At 36.3% G+C, this 22839-nt stretch overlaps 3 protein-coding genes across 4 annotated transcripts; 1 reads left to right on the top strand and 2 right to left on the bottom strand.

The window, feature by feature from the left end:
- Positions 1-1422: 1422 nt before the first annotated feature.
- LOC132269135 (large ribosomal subunit protein uL13w) lies at positions 1423-6573 on the bottom strand. Its single transcript, XM_059770191.1, has 4 exons — positions 6243-6573; positions 6041-6157; positions 5767-5854; positions 1423-1751 (listed from the first exon to the last, which is right to left on the bottom strand). The coding sequence occupies exons 1-4, from the start codon at positions 6512-6514 to the stop codon at positions 1608-1610; spliced, it is 621 nt and encodes a 206-aa protein (XP_059626174.1). The 5' UTR covers positions 6515-6573; the 3' UTR covers positions 1423-1607.
- Positions 6574-8937: 2364 nt separating this feature from the next.
- On the bottom strand, positions 8938-14535 carry LOC132269132 (probable U3 small nucleolar RNA-associated protein 11). Of its 2 annotated transcripts, none has more exons than XM_059770190.1 (8): positions 14195-14535; positions 13721-13811; positions 13492-13583; positions 13310-13403; positions 13128-13207; positions 11649-11732; positions 9956-10055; positions 8938-9863 (listed from the first exon to the last, which is right to left on the bottom strand). In XM_059770190.1, the coding sequence occupies exons 1-8, from the start codon at positions 14233-14235 to the stop codon at positions 9771-9773; spliced, it is 675 nt and encodes a 224-aa protein (XP_059626173.1). In that variant the 5' UTR covers positions 14236-14535; the 3' UTR covers positions 8938-9770. The 2 variants fall into 2 exon arrangements, with proteins under 2 accessions (XP_059626173.1, XP_059626172.1); XM_059770189.1 differs by having other exon boundaries at positions 13128-13162.
- Positions 14536-18818: 4283 nt separating this feature from the next.
- LOC132269131 (cytochrome b5) lies at positions 18819-22839 on the top strand. The gene is made up of 3 exons (XM_059770188.1): positions 18819-19085; positions 22108-22174; positions 22376-22839. Exons 1-3 carry the CDS (start codon positions 18999-19001, stop codon positions 22624-22626), a joined length of 405 nt encoding a protein of 134 aa, XP_059626171.1. The 5' UTR covers positions 18819-18998; the 3' UTR covers positions 22627-22839.

The raw sequence follows: 22839 nt of genomic DNA, 5'->3' as shown, positions 1-22839 counted from the left end.
TGAATTAGTATAATTTGAAGAGGGTACAATGGGCATTGTATTGAATTTGGTTGGGTCAGGACGAATGGACCCAACAGGACTAAGTAATAATTTCTCTCACCTTAGGAAAGTGAAAGTACCACTAGATTACAAGACGCTTGTTGTCCTCTTTTTGATCCCGGCTAAACATTCATAACTCCCGGCTTAATCCTTCTTTCACTTACAAAGAAATGAGTTTTATGGGGATGTCCCTTTAAGCCATGATCCAAAAGGGTTCTTGATTAAAAAAATTCCTATTATTATGCCTCTTCTTATCCTCCTTTGTGAAAGAGAATAAGATTTTGGTTATCCTAACAACTACGGGTGGATAATGTGGAATAGGGGGAAAGCTCAAGATTAATCCACTAATAAGTAGCAGCGGAATACGGGAAAACTCTTGGATCACCAAGACTAATCACTACTAAGCAGCCACATCTCTCTGATCATACTAACCCTATCCAGGTAAAATACGATAGGAATCATACCTGAGAAAATCAGCCCTTAATTTATGAACAACTTTACCACAACATTACCCAAAGCAGACTAACTTGAACTTCTTGTCACATCATCTTGTCGCCTTCATCTACATCAAAGTGCAAGTCGGAGATTAAGCAGTGCAAGGATGGATAAAAAAAAGAAATTTTTTTTTTTTTTTTGGAAAAGTGATGCTAAATATTGTTGCTAGTTAAGACATCGTTAACTTTAACGCTTGGATTTGATATTGGTAGCTCACTGGAGATAGAAAAAACGTTCAACGTTAGCTCTCCTGCATCTAGCAAAAGTCCTGCATCTAGCCAAAGTGGTAATTGTTATCATCTTATACCCGCCTGAGAAATGCAGAAGTGGTAATTTTTATCAGCTTATACCCGCCTGAGAAATGCAAAAGTGGTAATTTTTATCAGCTTATACCCGTCTGAGAAGTGGCATTACTGATGCAGGTTAACAGTGTTGAAGGGAAAGGTGTTGGTGGTGGACAAGACAAGTGCTATTTACTCTCATATTTTCCTGTAGGTGCAAGATATAATTCCAACGGTCATACAGCTTAGTTGTAGGAGACGGAATTCAAAACCCAAAATCACAGACCACAGCACAAAAACTTGTGTCCAAGTGTATGGTGTAAACATCTCAAAAAAATTAGCCATCACTTTTCAAAAATCCTCAAGGCTCCTTCCAAACAGCAATCTCAAAAAAAAATTACCACTATAGTGGTTGCAATACCTTCACCTAAAATTGTAACAGTAATTTGAACCCCTCAGTCACTACTTAAATCACCATTTCATAGCCCAGAGCACTTGGCCATTGCTAAAGATATTCAATAAAATGTGTAATACTTGCTCACCATTGCTCACTTGGCCAGGGAAAAGAGAAAGTAACGGATGAAAATGAAACTAAACAGCAAGACAATAGGCCAAAAATAGATTATACCTGTAAATTAAATAAAAATGGGGCACCCACTAGTTGGAAAACAATAGAGCCACTTAAAACTATATAGAAGTCAGGTAGGGTCCTCGCATAATCAAAAAAGCTGAAACAAAATCCAACATACAATTCTCAACAATATTCTAAGCAACTAACAAAGACCAACAAACTTAGTACTTGACAGGAGCAAGAATGTCTAGTTGGGAACCAAGCTTCTCCTCCGCAGCCTTCTCAGCCTTGACCTTCAGTTTATTTAGCTGCTTCTTCCTCTCATATACCACCTGGGCCCTCTCTTTCCTCTTCTTCTCCAGCTCCTAAATACAACAGAATAAGGCGGACAAAAATTGCATTAGACTTTGCTGATCAAATACAAGTCTTTGTAGAACAATTACCAAGGAAATTGCAAGAAAATATAATTGCAACGATCATATTATACAGTATCCTTGGCTGAGTGAGACAGCTACGCGTAATGAATGCAATATGGGTGAGAATCATCAGACTATGCCAGCTAAACATGAATGCAAAAATCCTTTTAGGAGGAATAGCTGATAAATTCCAAATAAACCATTGTAATAGGTGTCCACAATGCATTGAGGCAACATTGTACTAATCAAATAATGTGGAAGGTGAAACAAGGCTGCATGGTATTATAATTCCATCATAGCAAATTATGGCAACATGGATGGAATTCAGGCTTTCTGCAGAACCATATTTCAAGAATATTATGAGGAAACACTGTAACCTCAACATTCAGAGGCTAATCATCATTGGGGCAAAATGCTACAAAAGCACACAGCAACCACCTAAATCAAATCAAAAACCAAGCCAAACACTATAATTCAAAGGTGCACCACAGAATCAATCATGTATTTGAGCAACTATATGAGAAGTCAAAATGAGAGCTCAACACACCATGTGTTACAAGATCAACATGGAACTGAGGTAATTATCTACCTGAAGTCATGGTAATTGCAATTTACCGGGCCTACCATGTGGCAAATATTGAACAAGGTAAACATGTATTGAAGTGGCACTGTAATTGTCACATCAAGTGGCAAATATTGAAGAAGGCAACATTATTATAACAAGGCTACATGGTATTATTTCTTTTTGATAAATTCTTTTTTTACTTATGTGTGTGTATATGTGCGTGTGGAATGTTCTTCTCATGGCCAATCCCAAGAGGTAATGGCAGATCTACTCCCCAAGGCGATAGGATATGAGAAGGCCTCCTTTGAAAGCAGGAAACTCAGGGAGTCTCAACTGCTAGGTCAAAAGGGGATTGATCTGTGACAATTTGTCTTTGGGCTTTACGAACATCGAATTTGTTAGCCCCAATTTTTAATAATATAATTGTCACAACCAATTCAAACACAAAATACAACCAGTACATAAACATATATATATATATAAACATGTTTCTATACATCATAGACAGAGAATGACGACTTCAGTGACGAAACCGAAGAGATAGAGCAGGCATTAGCCATGCGAAGCTAAACCCTGGAGGAGGCATCAGAAGTGCGAAGCTAAACACTAAAAAGAGGGAACTGCTTGTCCAAGGAAAACATGGTAAATTAAAGTGATAATCATTTCTAAAGTGACAATTCATTCAACATAAGATTTCACTGCAAGACAAAATGGCAAAAGAAAATAATGCATTGAGGTGACAATGTACTTATCAAATAATGTGGAAGGTGTTTTAACAAGGCTGCAAGGTATTATAATTCCATCATAGCAAATTATGGCAATATGGAAGGAATTCAGGCTTTCTGCAGAACCATATTTCAATAATATTATGAGGAAACACTGTAATCTCAACATTCAAAAGCTGAACATCATTAGGGCAACATGCCACAAAGCAACCACCTAAATCAAATAAAAAACCAACCACCTAAATCAAATAAAAAACCAAGCCAAACACTATAATTCAAAGGTGCACTACAGAATCAATCATGTATTTGAGCAACTATATGAGAAGTCAAAATGAGGGCTTACCACACCATGTGTTAGAAGATCATAGTTGTTTCCACATATAACATGGAACTGAGGTAATTATCTACCTAAAGTCATGGTAATTGCAATATAACGGGCCTACCATGTGGCAAATATTGAACAAGGTAAGCATGTATTGAAGTGGCACTGTAATTGTCGCATCAAGTGGCAAATATTGAAGAAGGCAACATTATTATAACAAGGCTACATGGTATTATTATTATTATTTTTATTTTTATTTATTTATTTATTTTTCTTACGTGTGTATATGTGCATGTGGAATGTTCTTCACATGGCCAATCCCAAGAGGTAATGGCAGATCTGCTCCCGAAGGCAATAGGATATGAGAAGGCCTCCTTTGAAAGCAGGAAACTCATGGAGACTCAACTGCTAGGTCAAAAGGGGCTTGTTCTGTGACAATTTGTCTTTGGGCTTTATATACATCGAATTTGTTTGCCCCAATATTTCATAATCTAATCGTCACAACCAATTCAAACATAAAATACAACCAGTACATATATATACATATACAACCAGTACATATATATACATATATATGTATATAAAGCCCAAAGACAAATTGTCACAGATCAAGCCCCTTTTGACCTAGCAGTATATATATATATATATATGTACTGGTTGTATTTTATGTTTGAATTGGTTGTGACGATTAGATTATGAAATATTGGGGCAAACAAATTCGATGTATATATATATATATGTGTGTGTGTGTGTGTGTATAAACATGTTTCTATACATCATAAACATGTTTCTATACATCATAGACAGAGAATGACGACAACTTCAGTGATGAAATCAAAGAGATAGAGAAGGCATAAGCCATGTGAAGCTAAACCCTGGAGGAGGCATCAGAAGTGCGAAGCTAAACCCTAAAAAGAGGGAACTGTTTGTCCAAGGAAAACATGGTAAATTAAAGTGATAATCATCTCCAAAGTGACCATTCATTCAACATAAGGTTTCACTGCAAGACAAAATGGCAAAAGAAAATAATGCATTGAGGTGGCATTGTACTTATCAAATAATGTGGAAGGTGTTTTAACAAGGCTGCAAGGTATTATAATTCCATCATAGCAAATTACGGTAATATGGAAGGAATTCAGGCTTTCTGCAGAACCATATTTCAAGAATATTATGGGGAAACACTGTAACCTCAACATTCAAAGGCTGAACATCATTGGGGTAACATGCCACAAAAGCACAAAGAAACCACCTAAATCAAATCAAAAACCAAGCCAAACACTATAATTCAAAGGTGCACTACAGAATCAATCATGTATTTGAGCAACTATATGAGACGTCAAAATGAGAGCTCACCACACCATGTGTTAGAAAATCATAGTTGTTTCCACATATAACATGGAACTGAGGTAATTATCTACCTAAAGTCATGGTAATTGCAATATACTGGGCCTACCATGTGGCAAATATTGAACAAGGTAAACATGTATTGAAGTGGCAATGTAATTGTCACATCAAGTGGCAAAGAAGGCAACATTATTTTAACAAGGCTACATGGTATTATTTCTTTTTGAGAAGTTTTTTTTCCTTATGTGTGTGTATATGTGTGTGTGGAATGTTCTTCTCATGGCCAATCCCAAGAGGTAATGGCAGATCTGCTCCCCAAGGCGATAGGATATGAGAAGGCCTCCTTTGAAAGCAGGAAACTCAGGGAGTCTCAACTGCTAGGTCAAAAGGGGCTTGATTTGTGACAATTTGTCTTTGGGCTTTATGAACATCGAATTTATTCGCCCCAATTTTCATAATCTAATTGTCACAACCAATTCAAAAACAAAATACAAACAGTACATTTATATATATTAACATGTTTCCATACATCATAGACAGAGAATGACGTAGACTTCGGTAAGAGATAGAGAGAGAACGCATAAACCATGCCCAGCTAACCCCTGGAGGAGGCATCAGAAGTGCAAAGTTAAACCCTAAAAAGAGGGAACTGATTGTCCAAGGAAAACATGGTAAATTAAAGTGATACTCATGTCTAAATTGACAATTCATTCAACATACGGGTTCACTGCAAGACAAAATGGCAAAAAGAAAATAATAATTGTACAGTCTACATAATAGGAAAACTTTAACCAGTTTGTTATTTAAAATTTTGAATGCGCTAAAACCCCATGCAACATAAGGTTTTAGTACAAATACAGAAAGCAGAGTATTGATTAACCATACAATGGATCAATACAAAACCACCTATCATTGAAAAAGTGGAAATAACTAGACAACAGTTGGACAACTAAATCAATTCATATAATATGCAATAGAAATGTTCAATACAAAGAACTCGAATCTAACCTTGATAGTGTCATAATAGTTCCATCCAACCTCTGAGGAAAGACGACCCAACAAGCAGTATTTATGTCCAGCCTGAAGTCTCAAAACCCTAATTTTTTGGAAACAAAAAAAAAGATCAACGAATACTGGATACTAAACCCGTCGTTGCGAAACAAACCAAAGATCCAAAAATAAAAATAACAACACAGTCAAGAATTAATATTCCTGTATCTCACAAATTTTTTTTTTTTTAAAATAAATAAACAAGAGACAAAAGCCTGATTGAAGAACTCACTTGAGAGCATCGGGGATGACCATCCTCTTCATCTTGTCATAGGGAGGAGGAATTCCTTCGTATACCTTCAACCTCGCAAGCGCGGCCGCTCCACGCTTAGTCTTGTGAGGAATCATCCTACAATATAGTTACATACACACATATAAAAATAAAGATACAAATAAAGATACAGTACATACAGAGAGAGAGATGAAAAATGTACCCGCGGATGGTTCGCCATAGGATCTTGGCGGGGGCTCGGAAGTGGATGGGACCATGAGAGGGCTTGGTGTTCATTCTCTTGCGGAGGAAGCGCAAATACTTCATTTTCTGGCGGACGAGGCCGCCGGAGAGGCAGATCTCTTCGCAGCGGACCACCACCACTTTCTGGCCGTTGAGGAGCTCCTTCGCCAAGATCGATGCCAGGCGGCCGAGCATGTGGTGGCGAGCGTCCACCACCACTCGCCGAGCGCAGATTCCAGATCCGGACACCATATCTCTTTCCTCTGTCTCTCTTTCCTCTGCAACGACAGTGGACTGTGATAATGTGATAATATAAGGCACTAGGGTTTCTTTATAGCTAGGTTAGGGCAACTCTGGGTTTAAGACTTGTTTGGGCAACTCTGGTTTTGAGCCCAATGAGGCCCAACCCAAGATTATGCGTAAAAGAGCCTCCTTTGAACCATTTCTTATAAAATAATATTACAAATATTTTCAGATAGTTAGAAAATATCTCTAATTTCATAGAGCGATTTGTTATAATTCTTTGAAATATTTTTTCCTAATTTCAAATACTAAAAAACTATCTTAAGAAAGCGTTTTAGCTCAAAAAGGAAAATGATAAGGGTGCCGAAGGATAACCCCTGAAAAAACGACCAATCTATCTAAAATCTCTTACTTGTGAAAAGTAAAAGAGCCATGTGCTTAACTCACCCCCGAAAATTAATTGAATAAAAAAATTATTTAAGAAGATTACGAGGAAGGTAATGGAGCCATGGATACTGTGAAAATGACCCAAAGAAGGTGGATATATACAAATAGAAATATATATATATATACACACAATTACATATATGTTGGTAATAGATCATAAATATTAAAAAAAAAAAAAAAAAAAAAAAATCTACAAATTGCTCTTTAAAAAAACCTCTTTTTTCTTAATCTATTTTAAGTTTTTTGAAAACCGTTTTTATATTTTTAAAGCCATTAAATATTATTTTTTTAGACTATTAAACTACGGAGGTCAGCTTTATTACGTATTATTTTGTAGAAAATTGAACTACAGAGGTCAGTTTTTAGGTCAACAGAGCAAGAAACCATTTGTTCCTAAACTTGAACTCTCCTGTCCATAAATAACAATAGCACAATATTGATTGGGTAAACCTAAAGCCCAGCCCAGCCCATTCCAATTGTAGCCCTAAACGATTCATTTTATGGGCCATCTAGCAGTGTACCCAGCCCACATAATCTGTTATTAGCATGTTATCGGGAGATATTGGGTACCCCAAGGGTACTCCGTCAGCATGTCCACCTGCTACCCCCAATCCAATAAAAACATGACACCTGGCTAACTTTCCACATCAGTTTCATACTCAACAAGCCACTAACGGAGACGTTAACTTCTCTACTTTCTCTCTCTACCCTTTCCATCACCGTACTCTCTCTCCTCAGCTGACCGTCATAACCAAGCTCGCCACCAGCCTCTCCCCAGCCCCATCCGACTGACTACTGTGGTCCGGCCTCGACTCTGACAAACCGAACCGGGTCACCGCAATCAACCTCAATTCCAAATCTTTCCATGTAGGTTCTGATTTCTGAATTCATCTTTTGGCCAGATTCATTGCATAGTGATGGTTTTATGGTTTTTAAATGTTGCGGAAAAAAAAAATCAAGATAAATGTGAGCTTGCAATCTTACACGGGTTGTGTTTGGGAATGATTATTCAAAGAATTAAACTTCTCTCATTTTTTTCTTTCCCGTGAACAGAGCATTGAGCACTTTGTCTTGTCTTTTATTTTTTTCTTTTCCTTTGTAGGTCTCACCAATTTGCAGACTTTTGAGTCTCAGCGACAACCCCAGTTTGTCGCCATGGACGATTTTTCAATAACTTCCCCAATTTGCAGAATCTCCGGCTGTCTGACAACAATCTGACCGGTTCGTTGCCGGCGTCTTTCGGGTCATCGAAGATTCAGAACCTCTGGCTGAAAAATCAGTTGATGGGATTGTCGGGTACGATCGACGTGTTGGCCGCTATGACCCAGCTCTCTCAGGTGTGGATACAGCAAAATGGGTTCACGGGTCCGATCCCGGACCTGTCTCAGTGTGCGAATCTCTTCGATTTGCAGCTCCGGAACAATCTGTTCAGTAGTCGGCGCCGGTCCAGTGCAAATCTCTTCAGTAGTCGGCGCCAGTCCAGTCGGATGGGGCTGGCCGTTGGCGAGCTTGGTTATGACGGCGGCCTCGTCAGCTGAGGAGAGAGAGAGTACGGTGAGGAGAAAGAAAAAAAAAAGGGTAGAGAGAGAAAGTAGGGAAGTTAACGACTAACGGAGGCTTGTTGGGTATGGAGCTGATGTGGAAAGTTTGCCAGATGTCATATTTTTATTGGATTGGGGATAGCAGGTGGACATGCTGACGGGGTACCCTTGGGGTACCCAATATTCTCTCGTTATCGACATTTTGTATATTGAACTACTCTTTACTTTTTTTAAGCGGAGCTGAATCATTGAGAAATTTTAAAAAGCAAAAGTTAAAGTGAAAATTGCAGAAAATAAAGATGGAATATTGATAGAAGTAACTCATGGGCCGAATGGAATGGATTTTAAGAATTCTCTAACTATATATATATATATATATATAATATATAGTATAGTAATATATAGTACTATATATTATAGGTGGTGATTGCAACAAAATTCACGAGAAAATAATGAAAGAGATGCAACCTGTGGACTCCTCTAAGTTAACTACCCCATACATTATACTAAATGATATGGTGCAAGTGCACTATCAACCATATATTTGTGGTTCAAGCCAAAAATATTCGCAACTTTACACAACTTCAGAAAAATAATTAAAAAAAAATAAACTTTGATGGTTTGAACACTTACATCGACATTCCTAACAAATAAAGTTACTAAAAATGATTTTAAAAAGTTAAATAGAGCACCTAAAATAACATACAATAAAAGTAAGAATTTATATAGCCCCATTCAAAAATAATAACGATCACCAGCATGACAAGAGAGGGTACAGGTACAAACAATTTCAGAAAAGATAAATAATAAATGGATCAAACCAAACCATATGTGGATAAATTTGCTTAAATAAATCCATCAAAAAGACTAAGCCCTAGCTTTTCATTAATTGTTTAATAAATAAGTAATCATATCTGCAGTGCTTGAGAGGCCGATAGATCACTTTACATCGTTCACATGGCGTTCAACATACATATCTGAAGTGCAAAAGGTATCAGCCAGTTTCCAAATTGTAAAATTTTGCTTGCAGATCTGCAGTGATGAATGCACGTCTCCACGACTTCCTTTCAAGATCATAAACAGTTCATCCTGAAGTTGAATGCTCATTTGAGTGACGAAGTCACAGAAAAGATTGAAGCTTCAACAGATGTGGAGCTCTTGGTATGAAGATCTCAACCTCATTCATTGACAATAGCCCAATATTATGAAATATATATTTATTAAGTTATTAAAACAGATAAAATAATAAATCCAATGGCTAAAAATGAAAACTCACTTCATCGCTTTCGTTCTGAACGCCACTTGTACACTGGCTTGGAGGTTGGACAGACAATCTCATCTTCACGAAGTTTGCGTTTCCGACCCTTCTTCTGCTCCAGCAAATGAATTTATTTACTAATTTTAAGATATACAAAACCAACAGAAAAGAGGGGAGGGGCAACCAAATCTATAATTTTAACACCTGTAATTCTTTTTGCAAGGCCATATCCATGTATAGTCTCTCCAACTCATTTACTCTGCTTTTTCTTGCCTCTAACTCTCGGAAGGAAGCAGCTGTCTTCCTGCACATCAAGCATGCATTTTATGACATAAGCCAAAAATAAAAGGCTGCCACAAGGCCCACAACAACTTCAGAATGTGAAGAAGCAGAAATAAAATGATTTCATAAGCCCAAAAACGAAAAGGAAGGACATTCCGAAGTTAATTTTCTAGTGAAGTTTCTTCATTGTCTTGAATAAAAAAGAAACTTAGTCACAACATTGTCATCTAGGTCACCCTTCCTAGTGGAGGCTATAAACCTAAAACGATTACTTCAGAGTACAAAGTTGGAACAAAAACTTTCCACTAAATTTCCTAATAAATTTACTAAATTCTCTCAGTCAACAAACTACTTAATCGAAACACAACCATCTCCTCTATTCTCCAGAGCAGAGGCTGAAAAACCACGACATTTTTTAAAGGTTCAAATCCTTATCAGCTAAACGACATTATTACAAGTGATTAAAATAAAGAAGAAATATTTTATATTGGGAAGAAGCTCTAGAAAAAGGATTTAAAATAAGTATGATTACAAGTTTACAATTGAATATACAGAATGTAACTTCAGCAAAAAAAAAAAAAAGGGAGGAAAGTAGTGAATGTCAAAGGTCAATAAAGACCAAATAATAAATAGTTTTCTTACCTAGGCTTTAGTTTTCACAAGGAGAAGAGAGAGGGAAAGGATGTTACTCATAAAATTATAATACCCAGTACAGATCAAGTATACAAGTAAAATTTTAAAAAACTATAAAGAAACTATAATACAGTCGTGCTTTATAAAATAGGGGTTGGTGGCTAAGAAACATCATCCTAATAAAATGAGTCTATACATAATGTGAATGTTGAGACGTGCATGACAAGACAAGACAAGAAATCATAAATGAACACTTTTGTAAAACAGTGGAGGCAGAGATGGCAATAAAAAATGATAAAAATACTATTAAGGTTTGGTCATAGGCAAAGAAAAGCAATAATTGCATTAGTGAATAAGATTGGCATGGTTCACATTAAGGGTAATGCTAAATAAATGGGAAGACCAATACAAAAATAAATATAAATTGAGATGCTAAGGAAAGACTGGATATTCAAGGTTTAACCAGAGCATGCTATTCATGGTTTAACTAAAGCACGCCCTCAGACAAAGCCAAGTGCAAACAAAATTCATTTATTTGAGTTGAGTTTTATCAAGGAATCCCATATTTACAATAAATTATTGCGTCCATGATCAATCGAAATCAACAATACCAATTATATTTCTCTCATTCAAGTTTAAGAAATCAAAAACCATACATGTATAAATACACACACACACACAGGGAAAAAACCTTAAAAAAAAGAAAAAAAAACAACATTAATATCAGTTGACTTTCAACATGCACAAAATTTCAAAATGGGTTGTGAAGGTCATCCTGTAATCCAGACCCTTGTTAATAGGGGGTGCAGGGAGGGTAGAGTAGACATAGACCTAACCTTTGGCATTAATAGAACAAAGCCACTGTTCTTAAGATTCAAATCCATTTTTTCATAATTGACAACCCAACCTTTCACCATTTTACCTAGCAATCACACATAATTAAGAACATATCCTAGAATGAATTGAACAAATTGTTATATACCTTTTAATACGACCAGGTATGTCGTCTAATGCAGGCACTATTCCACCTTCTAAATTTCGTAGTTGTATCTCCTTAGCGTCCTCCCTGGATGATAAAATAAAATAACAATAAGATAAAGGATCCAGAAAACATCATAATATTGAAGGGGATGATGGGGATCTACTAACAGGCATATTAAATTAATAACATCTATCTATGCGTAACACATATAGAGGCATGATTTTTTTTTTTGTTGATAAGTATATAGAGGCATGCTAAACAAATACTACTCGTAACGCCTACCATAACTCAATTGTTGATTCTCTTCTTCTTTTCTTTTAAGATATAAAGATTTTCTGCATAATAATGGAATAGATTCCATAAACAACTTGGTCCATTGAGGGTAAAAAATTATGCAAAAATACCCTGCCCTTAGGCTAAACATATGGATTTCTTTGCTCATTTCTTTTAACCACATAATGTAAAAGGAATTTATTTAGAAAATATGGTTGGAAAATGGAAATCCTCATTTCCGGAGTTGTAGTTTCTGCTGCAGATCAAGCAGGCTGATTGGGCATCCAAACATGTATTATGAAAGCAACAAAGTCAGTTCAGCAGTAAATGTTCTCATCGAGGTCCAAATATTAGGTCAAAAGTGTTTTACTAATCTCATTACCCTGTCCACAAGTTCCTCGATACATTGCACCTTTTTTACATTGATCAATTTTTAACTTTTTCCTTCTTCAGGCAGGATTTTCTGACAATAACCTACCTTCTAAAAAAAGAGAGAGAGATGATAAATGACCCCTTTTCAGAAAGTAGCTGCTCTGAAACTCAAACATGCATCTTCATCCTTGTCGATCTAAGATTATATCATTCACCAAGTAATGACCCCTTCTCAAAAACATAACTAACACACTCAAAATTCTCAACCTATACCAGGTTCACAAAGGATGTAGTCTCGGTACTGGAATGAGAAATAGGCAAGGAAATGGATTGTGTATTTTAGATCTAGAGGATAACTGTTGTATTAATTACCTAAGTTCTTTCACGGGGCCAAGTGGGCAACAGACCATGATGAATCCTACTCTTAGGCACATAACCACACCCAACATATGTACTTGAATCCATGTAATAAAATCAGAGCAAAGACATGCATACAAATATCATCAAAAGTTCAAAACTAAGCATCCACCTTTTTTTCTTTTTTTTTTTCTTTTTTTTTTTTTTTTTTTTTCCTTTTGGTTAATGTTAGGTGTCCATCTCATAATCAAACTTTCAGTCAGTACAAGGAAAAGTATCCATCATATAATCAAGTCGATACTAGATCACAAAGACGGAAAACAACTCCTGAAAGTAATCACCTTTAACGGTAAAATTAAAGGGGGAAAAGGAAGAAGTAATATCTCCAGTTCAACCAATTCAACAGTTCTATTTCCAGTTTAATTCAAAAAAGCAGAGAATGCAATAGCCACTAAATAAAGATCAGGAAGCTCACACCTGTCTTCAGCATAGTACAAATGTCTGTTTGATGGCTGATTATCAAGAGAGTGCAACATGGCGGTTAGCTTTTCAATTTTCTATATCAAATAAAACAATAAGGAACCTAAAAAGGAGAATTCTTAAACACTTAACACGACTGAAATGCATATTGGTGGGAGAAAAAAAAAAAAAACAATTACCTTTTTTTCACTTCGAACCTTCTGCAGAACATATCCTATATCTTGGGTCTTCATTAGCATGAGTTCTTCTTGAGTATATTTGTTTGCCTGACTCCTGTAAGAAAACGTAACAAGTCAGGCTTCATTGTCTGTGGATGAGAGGAAAAACAAAAGCAAAAAGGGCAATGTAATTTGTATGTTACTCCAGTTTATGAATTCCATCAACAGTTTTTGTCTTAATCATCTTGAAGTAAGATTCATCTGGGTTCCTGAATGATGCTTTTTCCTTGAGTTTCTGTAAAGGACACAAATGGCAAAAGCATAGGCACACATTAAAACAGAAAATATTTCTAAGATAAATACCATGTATAAAGACGCAACATGTAATACCCAAAAAACACAAAGAAGCGTAAAGTAAAACTGTCACATTACCCGTAAAGCCTCCTCTTTTTTGTGGTAAGCCTGTGCACGTTCAACATAGTCCTTGTGCTTTTCAAGAATTCCGAATTTTCTCCTTGAATGCCTGATATCAAAAGGAAAAGGCCATCACATCATATGGATTGTTAACAATATTAAACAGAATGTATTTCCAAATAAAAAGAATTAAATGTAAGGCGCTCATGGAGTAAAACAGAGTCAATTGATTCTATAGCAACTTGTACCCTTCATCGAGTGCATAAGTAACAGATAACCCTTTCATCTCCGCCCCTAATAGAAATAATATACCCCATACCCATCCCCATCCCCATCCCCATACCGAACATGTTTCGGGTAAATGTCTGAAATCACATTTCCGCTTAAAATTGAGTTAAGAATTCCCGTCCCCATCCCGCGTGTCCCGATTAGTTCAATAACAGAATCGAAGAATGAATTACATGAGAAGCAAACCAAAATTTAATATCGTACATGTTTTTTAGTTGAAGAAGAGAAGAAGACAACAAGTGCATGGTTGAATGCCTTTGTGGCCATTACAATATCAAGGTACTTCGGCAGTAATACTTCAGGTTCACTTTCTTCAACGACGACTTCAATGAATTCTACAGTAAATTCTGCACCAGAACTTATGGAGGTGTGTAGTTTATAAAATGGATGCGATGTTCAAGGAAAAACATGCAAACACTAGGGATTTTCAAATCTGGACACGATCTCTGAATTGAAAGAGCTTGAGTTTTAGGTGCGAAGTGCCAGAGTGATGAAGAAGGGTGAGGGGTGGTGAGGATGGCCACAGGGTGAGGGGTGATGGCAGTAAAACGATTTGGAAAAATTAGGGCTATACAGTTTAAGGTGAAAGGTAGGTGTGGCATATATAGAAGGCCAGATTTGTAATTGGCAATGTATGCATATAACTGGGGCGGGCGGGAAGAAGTAAATACCAGCCCCGCCCCGAACCCGTGTCGGGTTTAAACTTCATCTCCCATACCCGTTTCAACCCCTATTAAAAAGATACCAAACCCGTAGCAATAGGAACAGAAACCCGCCGGGTCGGGTAAGATTGTCATCCTAGATTATGCACAACAACACATTATTATTTTGCTTTTAATTATCCTAATCACAATAGATATTACCCCAAATACCAACAATAGATTCTTTTAAACTAATGCAACCATGATTCACAATACAAATCGACATTAGAAGGCAAAATAATTATGAAACCATATTTCCACACGTAGATCAAAGAAACCCCACATCTATGTCCTAAACAACCAATTTGGATGAAAGAAAATCTTCAATGAATCATGCAAACAACACTGATATTCTCCTTGTTCCTTTTTTCTCAATTAAACTGCAATCTTTAAAGCAAATAGAGTGCAAGAAATATCAAAGACCAAAGAAAATCCAATGACCCTCGTACAACAAGAATCATAAACCAACTCTAACTCACAAAAGAGTAGCCATCTCAAACAAAAATGAAAACATGAGTGGACATACAAATGAAAGTAAAAACACGGCAGAGACTAATATGCGAAAATTTGAAAGCCACTGTAGATTTTAACAAAAGATCATATATGCAATTTAAGGATTGGTTTCTGCAGGACCAAATCTAGATACTATTCAATCGCTATCAATTAAGCATGGATTCTATTGACAAATCCTTTGTAAAAAATAAATAAAAAAATGATGGTACTTGAATCTAATGAAAAACCCATGCCATGTAAAAGAATGAAGAATCGTAACAAATCATGTAGAAAATAGGGGAAGGCAAGAGGGAGTTATCTACCGGTGGTTAGTGATCAAATATCATAAATACTTTTTCCCATCCATGTTAATTTTCTTCTTTTTTAGCTCTATATTCCAATTGCATGGTCTCTTTTAACTATTTCAATTCATTCTAAGCACCAAATAGAACCATTGCAAAACTTACTGACTTGCCGGTTGCCGTCGATAATGGCCGGTCTTTGCAGATAATAGAAGGTCGTTTGCAAATGAGAGAGAGATGAGTTAGGATTCCGGTAGAAAAGGGTAGAGAGAGAGTGTGTAGCTATGATCGCCGTTTATGGGGTTTTAAGTGGCTATGTGTAACGGGTGGGCGCTTGCCCATTTATCCAAAAGTTCGAACTGTTGGGTAGTGCTGCATACCCACCCATTTATACCCATGTTACTTTCTATCCAGATCCGATGTGGGACAAGTCTCCCCTTGTAACATTCTCTCTCACTCGAATTCGCAACGCCCTCGTTGTGGTCGGGCCACCCGGCAACGAGGGCCACCCTGCCTACCCGGGTGGCTCACCCGGACGCCTTCCGGGCCGGGCGCTTGGCGTAGCAGCACTAGATCAAGTACTGGGTCTGGCTCTGATACCAACTGTAATGGGTGGGCGCTTGCCCATTTACCTAAAAGCTCGAACTGTTGGGTAGTGCTGCATACCCACCCATTTATACCCATGTTACTTCCCATCCGGATCCGATGTGGGACAAGTCTCCCCTTATAACACTATGGTACAATACCTTCAGTGGCCGCTACAGCAGTAATGCGTTAATGTCAAGCGAACGTGATCTGGTTATCTATTTAGTATTCTCTTAAGAAAAAAAATTTTAAATTATTATTATTAAATGGATTTAGTATGCTCTTAAGAAAAAAAATTTAAAATTATTATTATTAAATGGAGCGTCTAATTCGTGCATGATTGTTTATTTATTTTTAAATTATAAAATACAATAATAAAAAAATACTAAATCTTTCTTACAAAATTAACTTATTTGTATTTCGTAATATAATACACAAAACAATAATATTGATCGAAATATTTTGGGCCCAAATATTCTATTTTTATTTTTTTGAACAGGGGGCATCACCTCAATATTCTTTGTCAAGTTTACATAATTTGAAACAAGAATATTTGTTTAAGATGTGTAAGTTGTTAAATTATGTAAGGATGATTTGCAAATTGAAATTATATGCAAACAAAAAAAAAAGTTGGCGGATGAAGCCCGGATGAGCTCACCTCCTAGTAAGAAAACTTGGTCTATAAAAACTTTGATCTTTATGATGTTTTACATGAACTTTGAATTTTAAAAGCTTTTTTTCAAATACACAAGGCAACTTAGTTCAAATTAGATGTTTCTTTACTCAATTTTTTTTTTTTTTTTTTGGTGGAGGTTGTTAGCTGTTGAATAAAAGACCATTATCTACTATGTGCAAGGAATTGGCAATTATATTAATGCGCGCCAAGATAAGTCTAACTATTTGCATCCTTTTTTTTTTTTTTCTTTTTTCTTTTTTTTTTTTCCAACAAATAATTGCATCCCCACCTCGCTTATTTATCGATAATAATAATAATTGGATCCCAGATCTCAAAAGTCAAAACATTGTAATTGTTGTGAAATTTTGTGATGTTTCTAATAAATTCATAAATTAGCTGGTGTTACAAAATTTGTGTTTGCAATGTTACATATTTTAGTTCTCATGAACTTGGTGAAATTTTGTAATAAGTCTAATATGTTTTTGGTTTCAAACTCTAACACTCTTATTATAAATATTGATTTAACTGGTACTGTTGTTATGGGGCCAGTTGCAGCCCAAGAGAGTTCGGAGTTAAAAAAAAATGTGGCATATTTCAGTTAATTGCATTTTATCCCAAAGTTAAAACAAATTAATGATATTGAGTTGAGCCCAAACATGAAACATGACCATTGGGTTGTTCCTTTGTCCGGACATGTGCCCACGAGGAATTGATGGAACATTTTTTAATTTTCTTTCTTATAAGGATCTCTCCTCTCTTGGAATCTCATTAGGTACATGCATGCTATTTTGTTATTTTTTACATGAAACCCCCAATTTTAAAATCTTTACATTGGCACCCACGTGCGAAATGATATTAGATTGCCTTGTGCGAGCATATCCACTAACACAAAACATTACCATCTCCATTAGAAAATAAGGTAGGGTTGCAAGTTGTTTAGACTTTTTATCTTTAAATTAGTCGATTCCATTTCTCAGTGGAAAACAGAAGAGGGATGCAAATTGTATTGTAGTACACTTAGACTATATATATTGACACGAAACTTACACACTAACGTATTCCAGTAAAAAATTAAACCCTCCACCTTCGAGTGAAAGAATATACCACTAGATTATACCACCTTTGATATTGCACCTATACTATTAACCGTATCACTAATTTGTTATCATGCTTTCTCAATTTTAACAAACTTATTTAGGATATAATAGTAAGTGTATATAAACTGGTTTCAAGTTCGAGGGTGTTAGTAGTTTAGTATGATAGTGTTAAAAAGTTAGTTTGAGTGAAAAGCTTTTGAATAAATTGGAACTTTTCTTCAGAAAAAAAAAATGTTATTTTTGAAAGAGGAAGTGTACTACGATAGGGATCTTGTTCTCTTACTGTTTGAATTGAATTTAGTTAACGCTTTAAGAGACATACTTGTCATCAGAACATTCTATTAGTCATTATATTGAATTCAATTCAACACTTGAAGATCGAAGACAAACAATCATTTAATTTAATTCAATTCAACACTTTAAGAAACTTACTGGTCATTAGAACATTCTTTTAGTCATTGGATTGAATTCAATTCAACACTTAAAGAATGAAGACATGTACTAATTGAGTTGAATTCGATTTAACACTTTAGAATATTCTTTTAGTCATTGGATTCAAGTCAATTTAATAATTGAAGAAGAAAGATATACACCCGTTGAATTGAATTGAATTAAATACTTCAAGAGATATACTATTTGTTATAAAATAAAAACATTCGTGTAGGCATTGAATTGAATTCAATTCAGCGATTTGAAAAATGAAGAAGCCGCACCTCTCATTCTGAGAGCATTTTATGATAACTTTTTATTAATCAGTATTATCGTTCAACTTAGAATAAGTGGATAATAGTGATTAACAAAGAAGGCTCCAAATCCTATATAATTTACTACTTACAGAATAGAAAGGGAAATTATTGCAAATATAGGGGGCAAAGTGGAATACCACAACAGTAGAGGGACACAATGACAAAAAATCTGCAAAACAAAGCTATAAAATGCAAGAAAAGGTGGGCGATGACAAGCCCATCTCTCCTCTCTCACCAACCCCACATCCAACTCCGATCAAATCTACCATAATTGTCTCACCAACCCATTCTCTCTCTAAAGAGACGTAGATCTTCACGCTCAAAGCCTCAAACCCACCCATCTCTCAGTCTTGAACTCTCTCTCTCACACACACACAAAACACACACAAAGAAACGCATTCGATCGTAAATGGGTGCTGACGGCAAGGTCTTTACATTGTCGGAGGTCTCCGAGCACAACAATGTCATGGACTGTTGGCTTGTCATCTCTGGCAAGGTATACATAGTTATGCATGTGTATGTGTTTGTTCGTGTGTGTGGGCGTGCGTGTGTGTGTGTATATATATATATATATTGATTCTATGGTGTGAGTTTAATTAATCCATGATTATGCTTCTGACTGTATTATGATTCATTTTATTTAGTTTTATCATGCTCAAATATATTAGATTTGTTAAAGATTCGAATCTTGAAGTTTTATATGGATCAACTTTTGTCATGCTTGAACGAATGAAATTAGTGATATAATTTTTTGGGTAAAGTGCAAGAAACCCCCCTATATTTTCAGCAAAAAACACAAAATCCCCCTAAACTAAGTAATACTCCCTAAACTATTCAAAATTTGCAATTTAAGGACAAATTCTAAAATCATAGGCACCGGAGCTAACCGGAAATATTAAATTACCAAATTGGCCTTAAATCAACCGACACCGTTTGGAATGTTTATTGTCGTTTGTTAAGTAGCAATCTTAAAAACCAATGATATGGCGACAACCCAACACCTTATCAACAAGCTTCACCTACCCTTCACCGTTTTAGCGCCAAACAACTTCCATACAGACTCCAATCTAAGAAGTTGACTCTGAAACTCAATTTGGAAACCATCGCTCATTCCATATAGAATTACACTACTCACTTTAGCACCAAACACCAACACTTGTACCAGACCCACCTATATATAAGCCACACACGCATATATATATATACATACGGTCGACTTTCCATCTGCACCTTCGATCGAGAATTTTTTTCCTAATTTTTCAAAATTGCCAATTTGTTTCCTCAATTGCCTCCAAAATTTCTCTCTTAGGCAATCTTAACCGCCGCCGGCGCAATATTGCCTCCCATCGGCAATCTTCATCGCTGCCGGGGCGATATTGCCTCCCGTCGGCAATCTTCATCGCTGCCGGCGCAATATCGCCTCCCGTCGGCAATCTCCATCGCTGCCGGCGCAATATCGCCTCCCTTCGGCAATCTCCATCGCTGCCGGCGCAATATCGCCTCCCTTCTGCAATCTCCATCGCTGTCGGCGCAATATCGCCTCCCCTCATCACCAGTCAACGGAGGGAACTTTTCATAACCCGCCGTCACAATATATATATATATATAGTTGAACAGAAGCCATGGATCTTGTATACTGTTGATTTGTTAGTTCCAATAAAATAATGTTAAGCCATTTCAATGCATACTTGGTTTTGGAAAACAAAGAGAACCCAAATAAAAGGGATTTTACAAACTTAATTGTGGAGAAGGAGTAGTTCAGATTGAGGTTTGTTTATTTGTTGCGCGAATGGTACAAGTGCGGTGATTGATTTATCAAATAACTTCAGGCACCAGTGGTGAAGAAGATGAACGTGACCGGCGTGACTTGTCTTGTTGTGGTAATTGAAAGATGGAGTACATGTAGTTAGAGTTGGAGGGTCTCTTTCTTCCATTGGAGTTTTGACGCACTCTATCTGATCATTTTTTTTTTTCTTCGGAAGGTAACTCTATCTGATCATTTTGTGTGTCGCTTCAGTTGGGGTTGCAAGGTGAGACCTCCACATGGATGGCAATGGCGATTTGTGAATTTGGGGTTTCGTTAATTATCCCATAAGTAATAAGGGTAGTACCGGCATTTTGAAATTATAACCTAATTTACATGATAATCAGATGTCGGAACAGTGTCATTTGGGTTTTTTTGCAAAAATTAAAATAGTTTAGGGAGTTTTCTTTTAAAATAAAAGTTCAAGGGGGTTTTTTGCAAGAGAGAGTAAAGATCAGGGGGATTTTTTGCACTTTACCCTAATTTTTTTGTTATATGCAACGAATGACATATCTGGATTAAATTATTATTATATTTTGTATTTATTTATTTTGTCCATGAACTGTTTGACTCAAAAAATTTTGAGTCTGAGGACTCAGAATTTTCTTAGAACCTTCTTTACTGCACAATATAACATTTGACTCTATTATAATAGTAAAGGTTCATTGAATGGAAAAAGAATTTGACCAAGTTTCCATTTTTTTCATTGGATCAATAGAAATAAAGAAAGACCATACGAGATGATAAAATTTATGTAGGTATTAGTAGATTTTTCTCAATTTAATTGACTTCATTGCACCGTCGCTATTTTGATTGGTGCACAAATAGATTAATGGTCCTGTTTTTGACTACATAAGAAATCAATAGTATAATATGCCCTGAAGAGTCACAACAGCAGATTAATGTTGTCAACTTCAATTACTTAGGCATCCACAAAAACATTTATATGTGAAACCAGTTTTCTTAAACCTTTCTCGTCTTGTTTGTGGCCATTGAATCCAATTTTTGCATCAACTGGTTGAACAGTGCCGTCAATTGTTGTCATTCTTATGAATGCTACAAAAAAAAGTATGCAAGGAAGGATATCTTCCCAGAAGAAACCTGGGGATGGGGCAGGGTGGAGATCCCACATAAGTCAAGACAATATATTTTTCCATTCCATGAAAAACGAAGCAGACCGGAATAAATTAGAAAACTAAGGGGTAATGAAAAATAGTGAAATTTTATTAGCCTTGTGAAATTTATTTAAAGCTCAGATTGAATTATTCTGCTTAGAGATCAAGTTCTATATAATAATTTATATAAATTTTATTAGAAATTGATATAAAAGAAATGTAATTTAGAAGGACAAAAGAGAGAGAAAAAATGAAGGTGTGCCTTGTATTTCGTTGACATGTCTTCCCACAGTGTAAATTTAGCCCTAAGATAATTGTTTGGATGAATGAATAGATTTTTGGGGAAAAAGTGTTGGAGGGATGCTTCGAAAATCTGGCCATTTGTTTAACCGGTTTCCTATAGTATAATAGTTGAAATGGAAATGGTGGGCAGATAGATATGTGCTCGGAGATTTAAAGCTTTTATGGATGCTTTAAACAGAATGATGGGCTCTAATGGTGTTCATTCTGCTACCTCTCTTTATGGTGTTTTCGTTTACAGTGTGTCGTAGTATTTGTGAAGTGTCCTGAACTCTGCATCTCTTTAATGTTTGTATCAGGTGTATGATGTGACGAAGTTTTTGGAGGACCATCCCGGTGGTGACGAGGTTTTGTTGTCTGCAACAGGCATGTAAAGAAGTAGCAATATTTTTTGAGCCAGTTTAAATGTTGGCTAATCATTTGTTTTCCTTGTATGTGATGCATGGGTGTCGACCAACGTTAAGTTCAAAATCTGTTTGCTTTGGATGGTGTTTTGGATCTGAAACCCCACCAACTAATGAATGTTCTTGGCCATGGTTTGGCGCGCACGTGTTATATGTTTTGCAGGAAAGGATGCAACTGATGATTTTGAGGATGTCGGCCACAGTACCAGTGCAAGAGCAATGATGGATGAATTCTATGTGGGTGACATTGATACATCAAGCATTCCCACCAGAACCAAGTACATTCCTCCCAAGCAGCCTCACTACAACCAGGACAAAACCCCCGAGTTCGTTGTCAAGCTACTTCAGTTCTTAGTTCCCCTGATCATATTGGGTGTGGCCGTTGGCATCCGTTTCTATAGCAAATCAGCTTAGGGGGTGGGGAATGTACGAGGGCATTGAAATCCAATCCATAATAAACTTATATTAGCGATCAAGCGCCTTCATTCTTGTTCTTATTGCCCACGAAGACTTCCAATTCTGGGGATATATATAGTAGGATGTTTTGACTTCTATATATAATATATGATAATGAATATGTGCATGTTTTCCCTAATCATTGAATATGGAGATCTGCGTATTGCTTCA

The sequence above is a fragment of the Cornus florida genome, unplaced genomic scaffold (genome assembly GCF_030987335.1).
Source record: "Cornus florida cultivar Cherokee Brave unplaced genomic scaffold, ASM3098733v1 CherokeeBrave_3.0.0_Hap2_Chr08, whole genome shotgun sequence".
Lineage (NCBI taxonomy): Eukaryota > Viridiplantae > Streptophyta > Magnoliopsida > Cornales > Cornaceae > Cornus > Cornus florida.
The sequence above is the reverse complement of the archived record's forward strand: the minus strand, read 5'-3'. Positions and strand labels throughout refer to the sequence as shown.

Bases quoted from the DNA above. Each gene is read 5' to 3' on its own strand.
- LOC132269135 (XM_059770191.1), bottom strand. From the start codon at position 6,514: ATGGTGTCCGGATCTGGAATCTGCGCTCGGCGAGTGGTGGTGGACGCT. The intron at 5,855-6,040 runs GTGAGTTCTTCA...CCAAAAAATTAG, and splicing joins GTCATCCCCGATGCTCTCAA to GGTTTTGAGACTTCAGGCTG. The intron at 1,752-5,766 runs GTTAGATTCGAG...TGTTGTATTTAG, and splicing joins ACTATTATGACACTATCAAG to GAGCTGGAGAAGAAGAGGAA.
- LOC132269132 (XM_059770190.1), bottom strand. From the start codon at position 14,235: ATGCACTTGTTGTCTTCTTCTCTTCTTCAACTAAAAAACAT. The intron at 13,208-13,309 runs GTAATTGTTTTT...TATTTGATATAG, and splicing joins AGGTTCGAAGTGAAAAAAAG to AAAATTGAAAAGCTAACCGC. The intron at 11,733-13,127 runs GTGTGAGCTTCC...TTTATCATCCAG, and splicing joins TTGTACTATGCTGAAGACAG to GGAGGACGCTAAGGAGATAC.
- LOC132269131 (XM_059770188.1), top strand. From the start codon at position 18,999: ATGGGTGCTGACGGCAAGGTCTTTACATTGTCGGAGGTCTCCGAGCAC. The intron at 19,086-22,107 runs GTATACATAGTT...TGTTTGTATCAG, and splicing joins GGCTTGTCATCTCTGGCAAG to GTGTATGATGTGACGAAGTT. The intron at 22,175-22,375 runs GCATGTAAAGAA...TATGTTTTGCAG, and splicing joins GGTTTTGTTGTCTGCAACAG to GAAAGGATGCAACTGATGAT.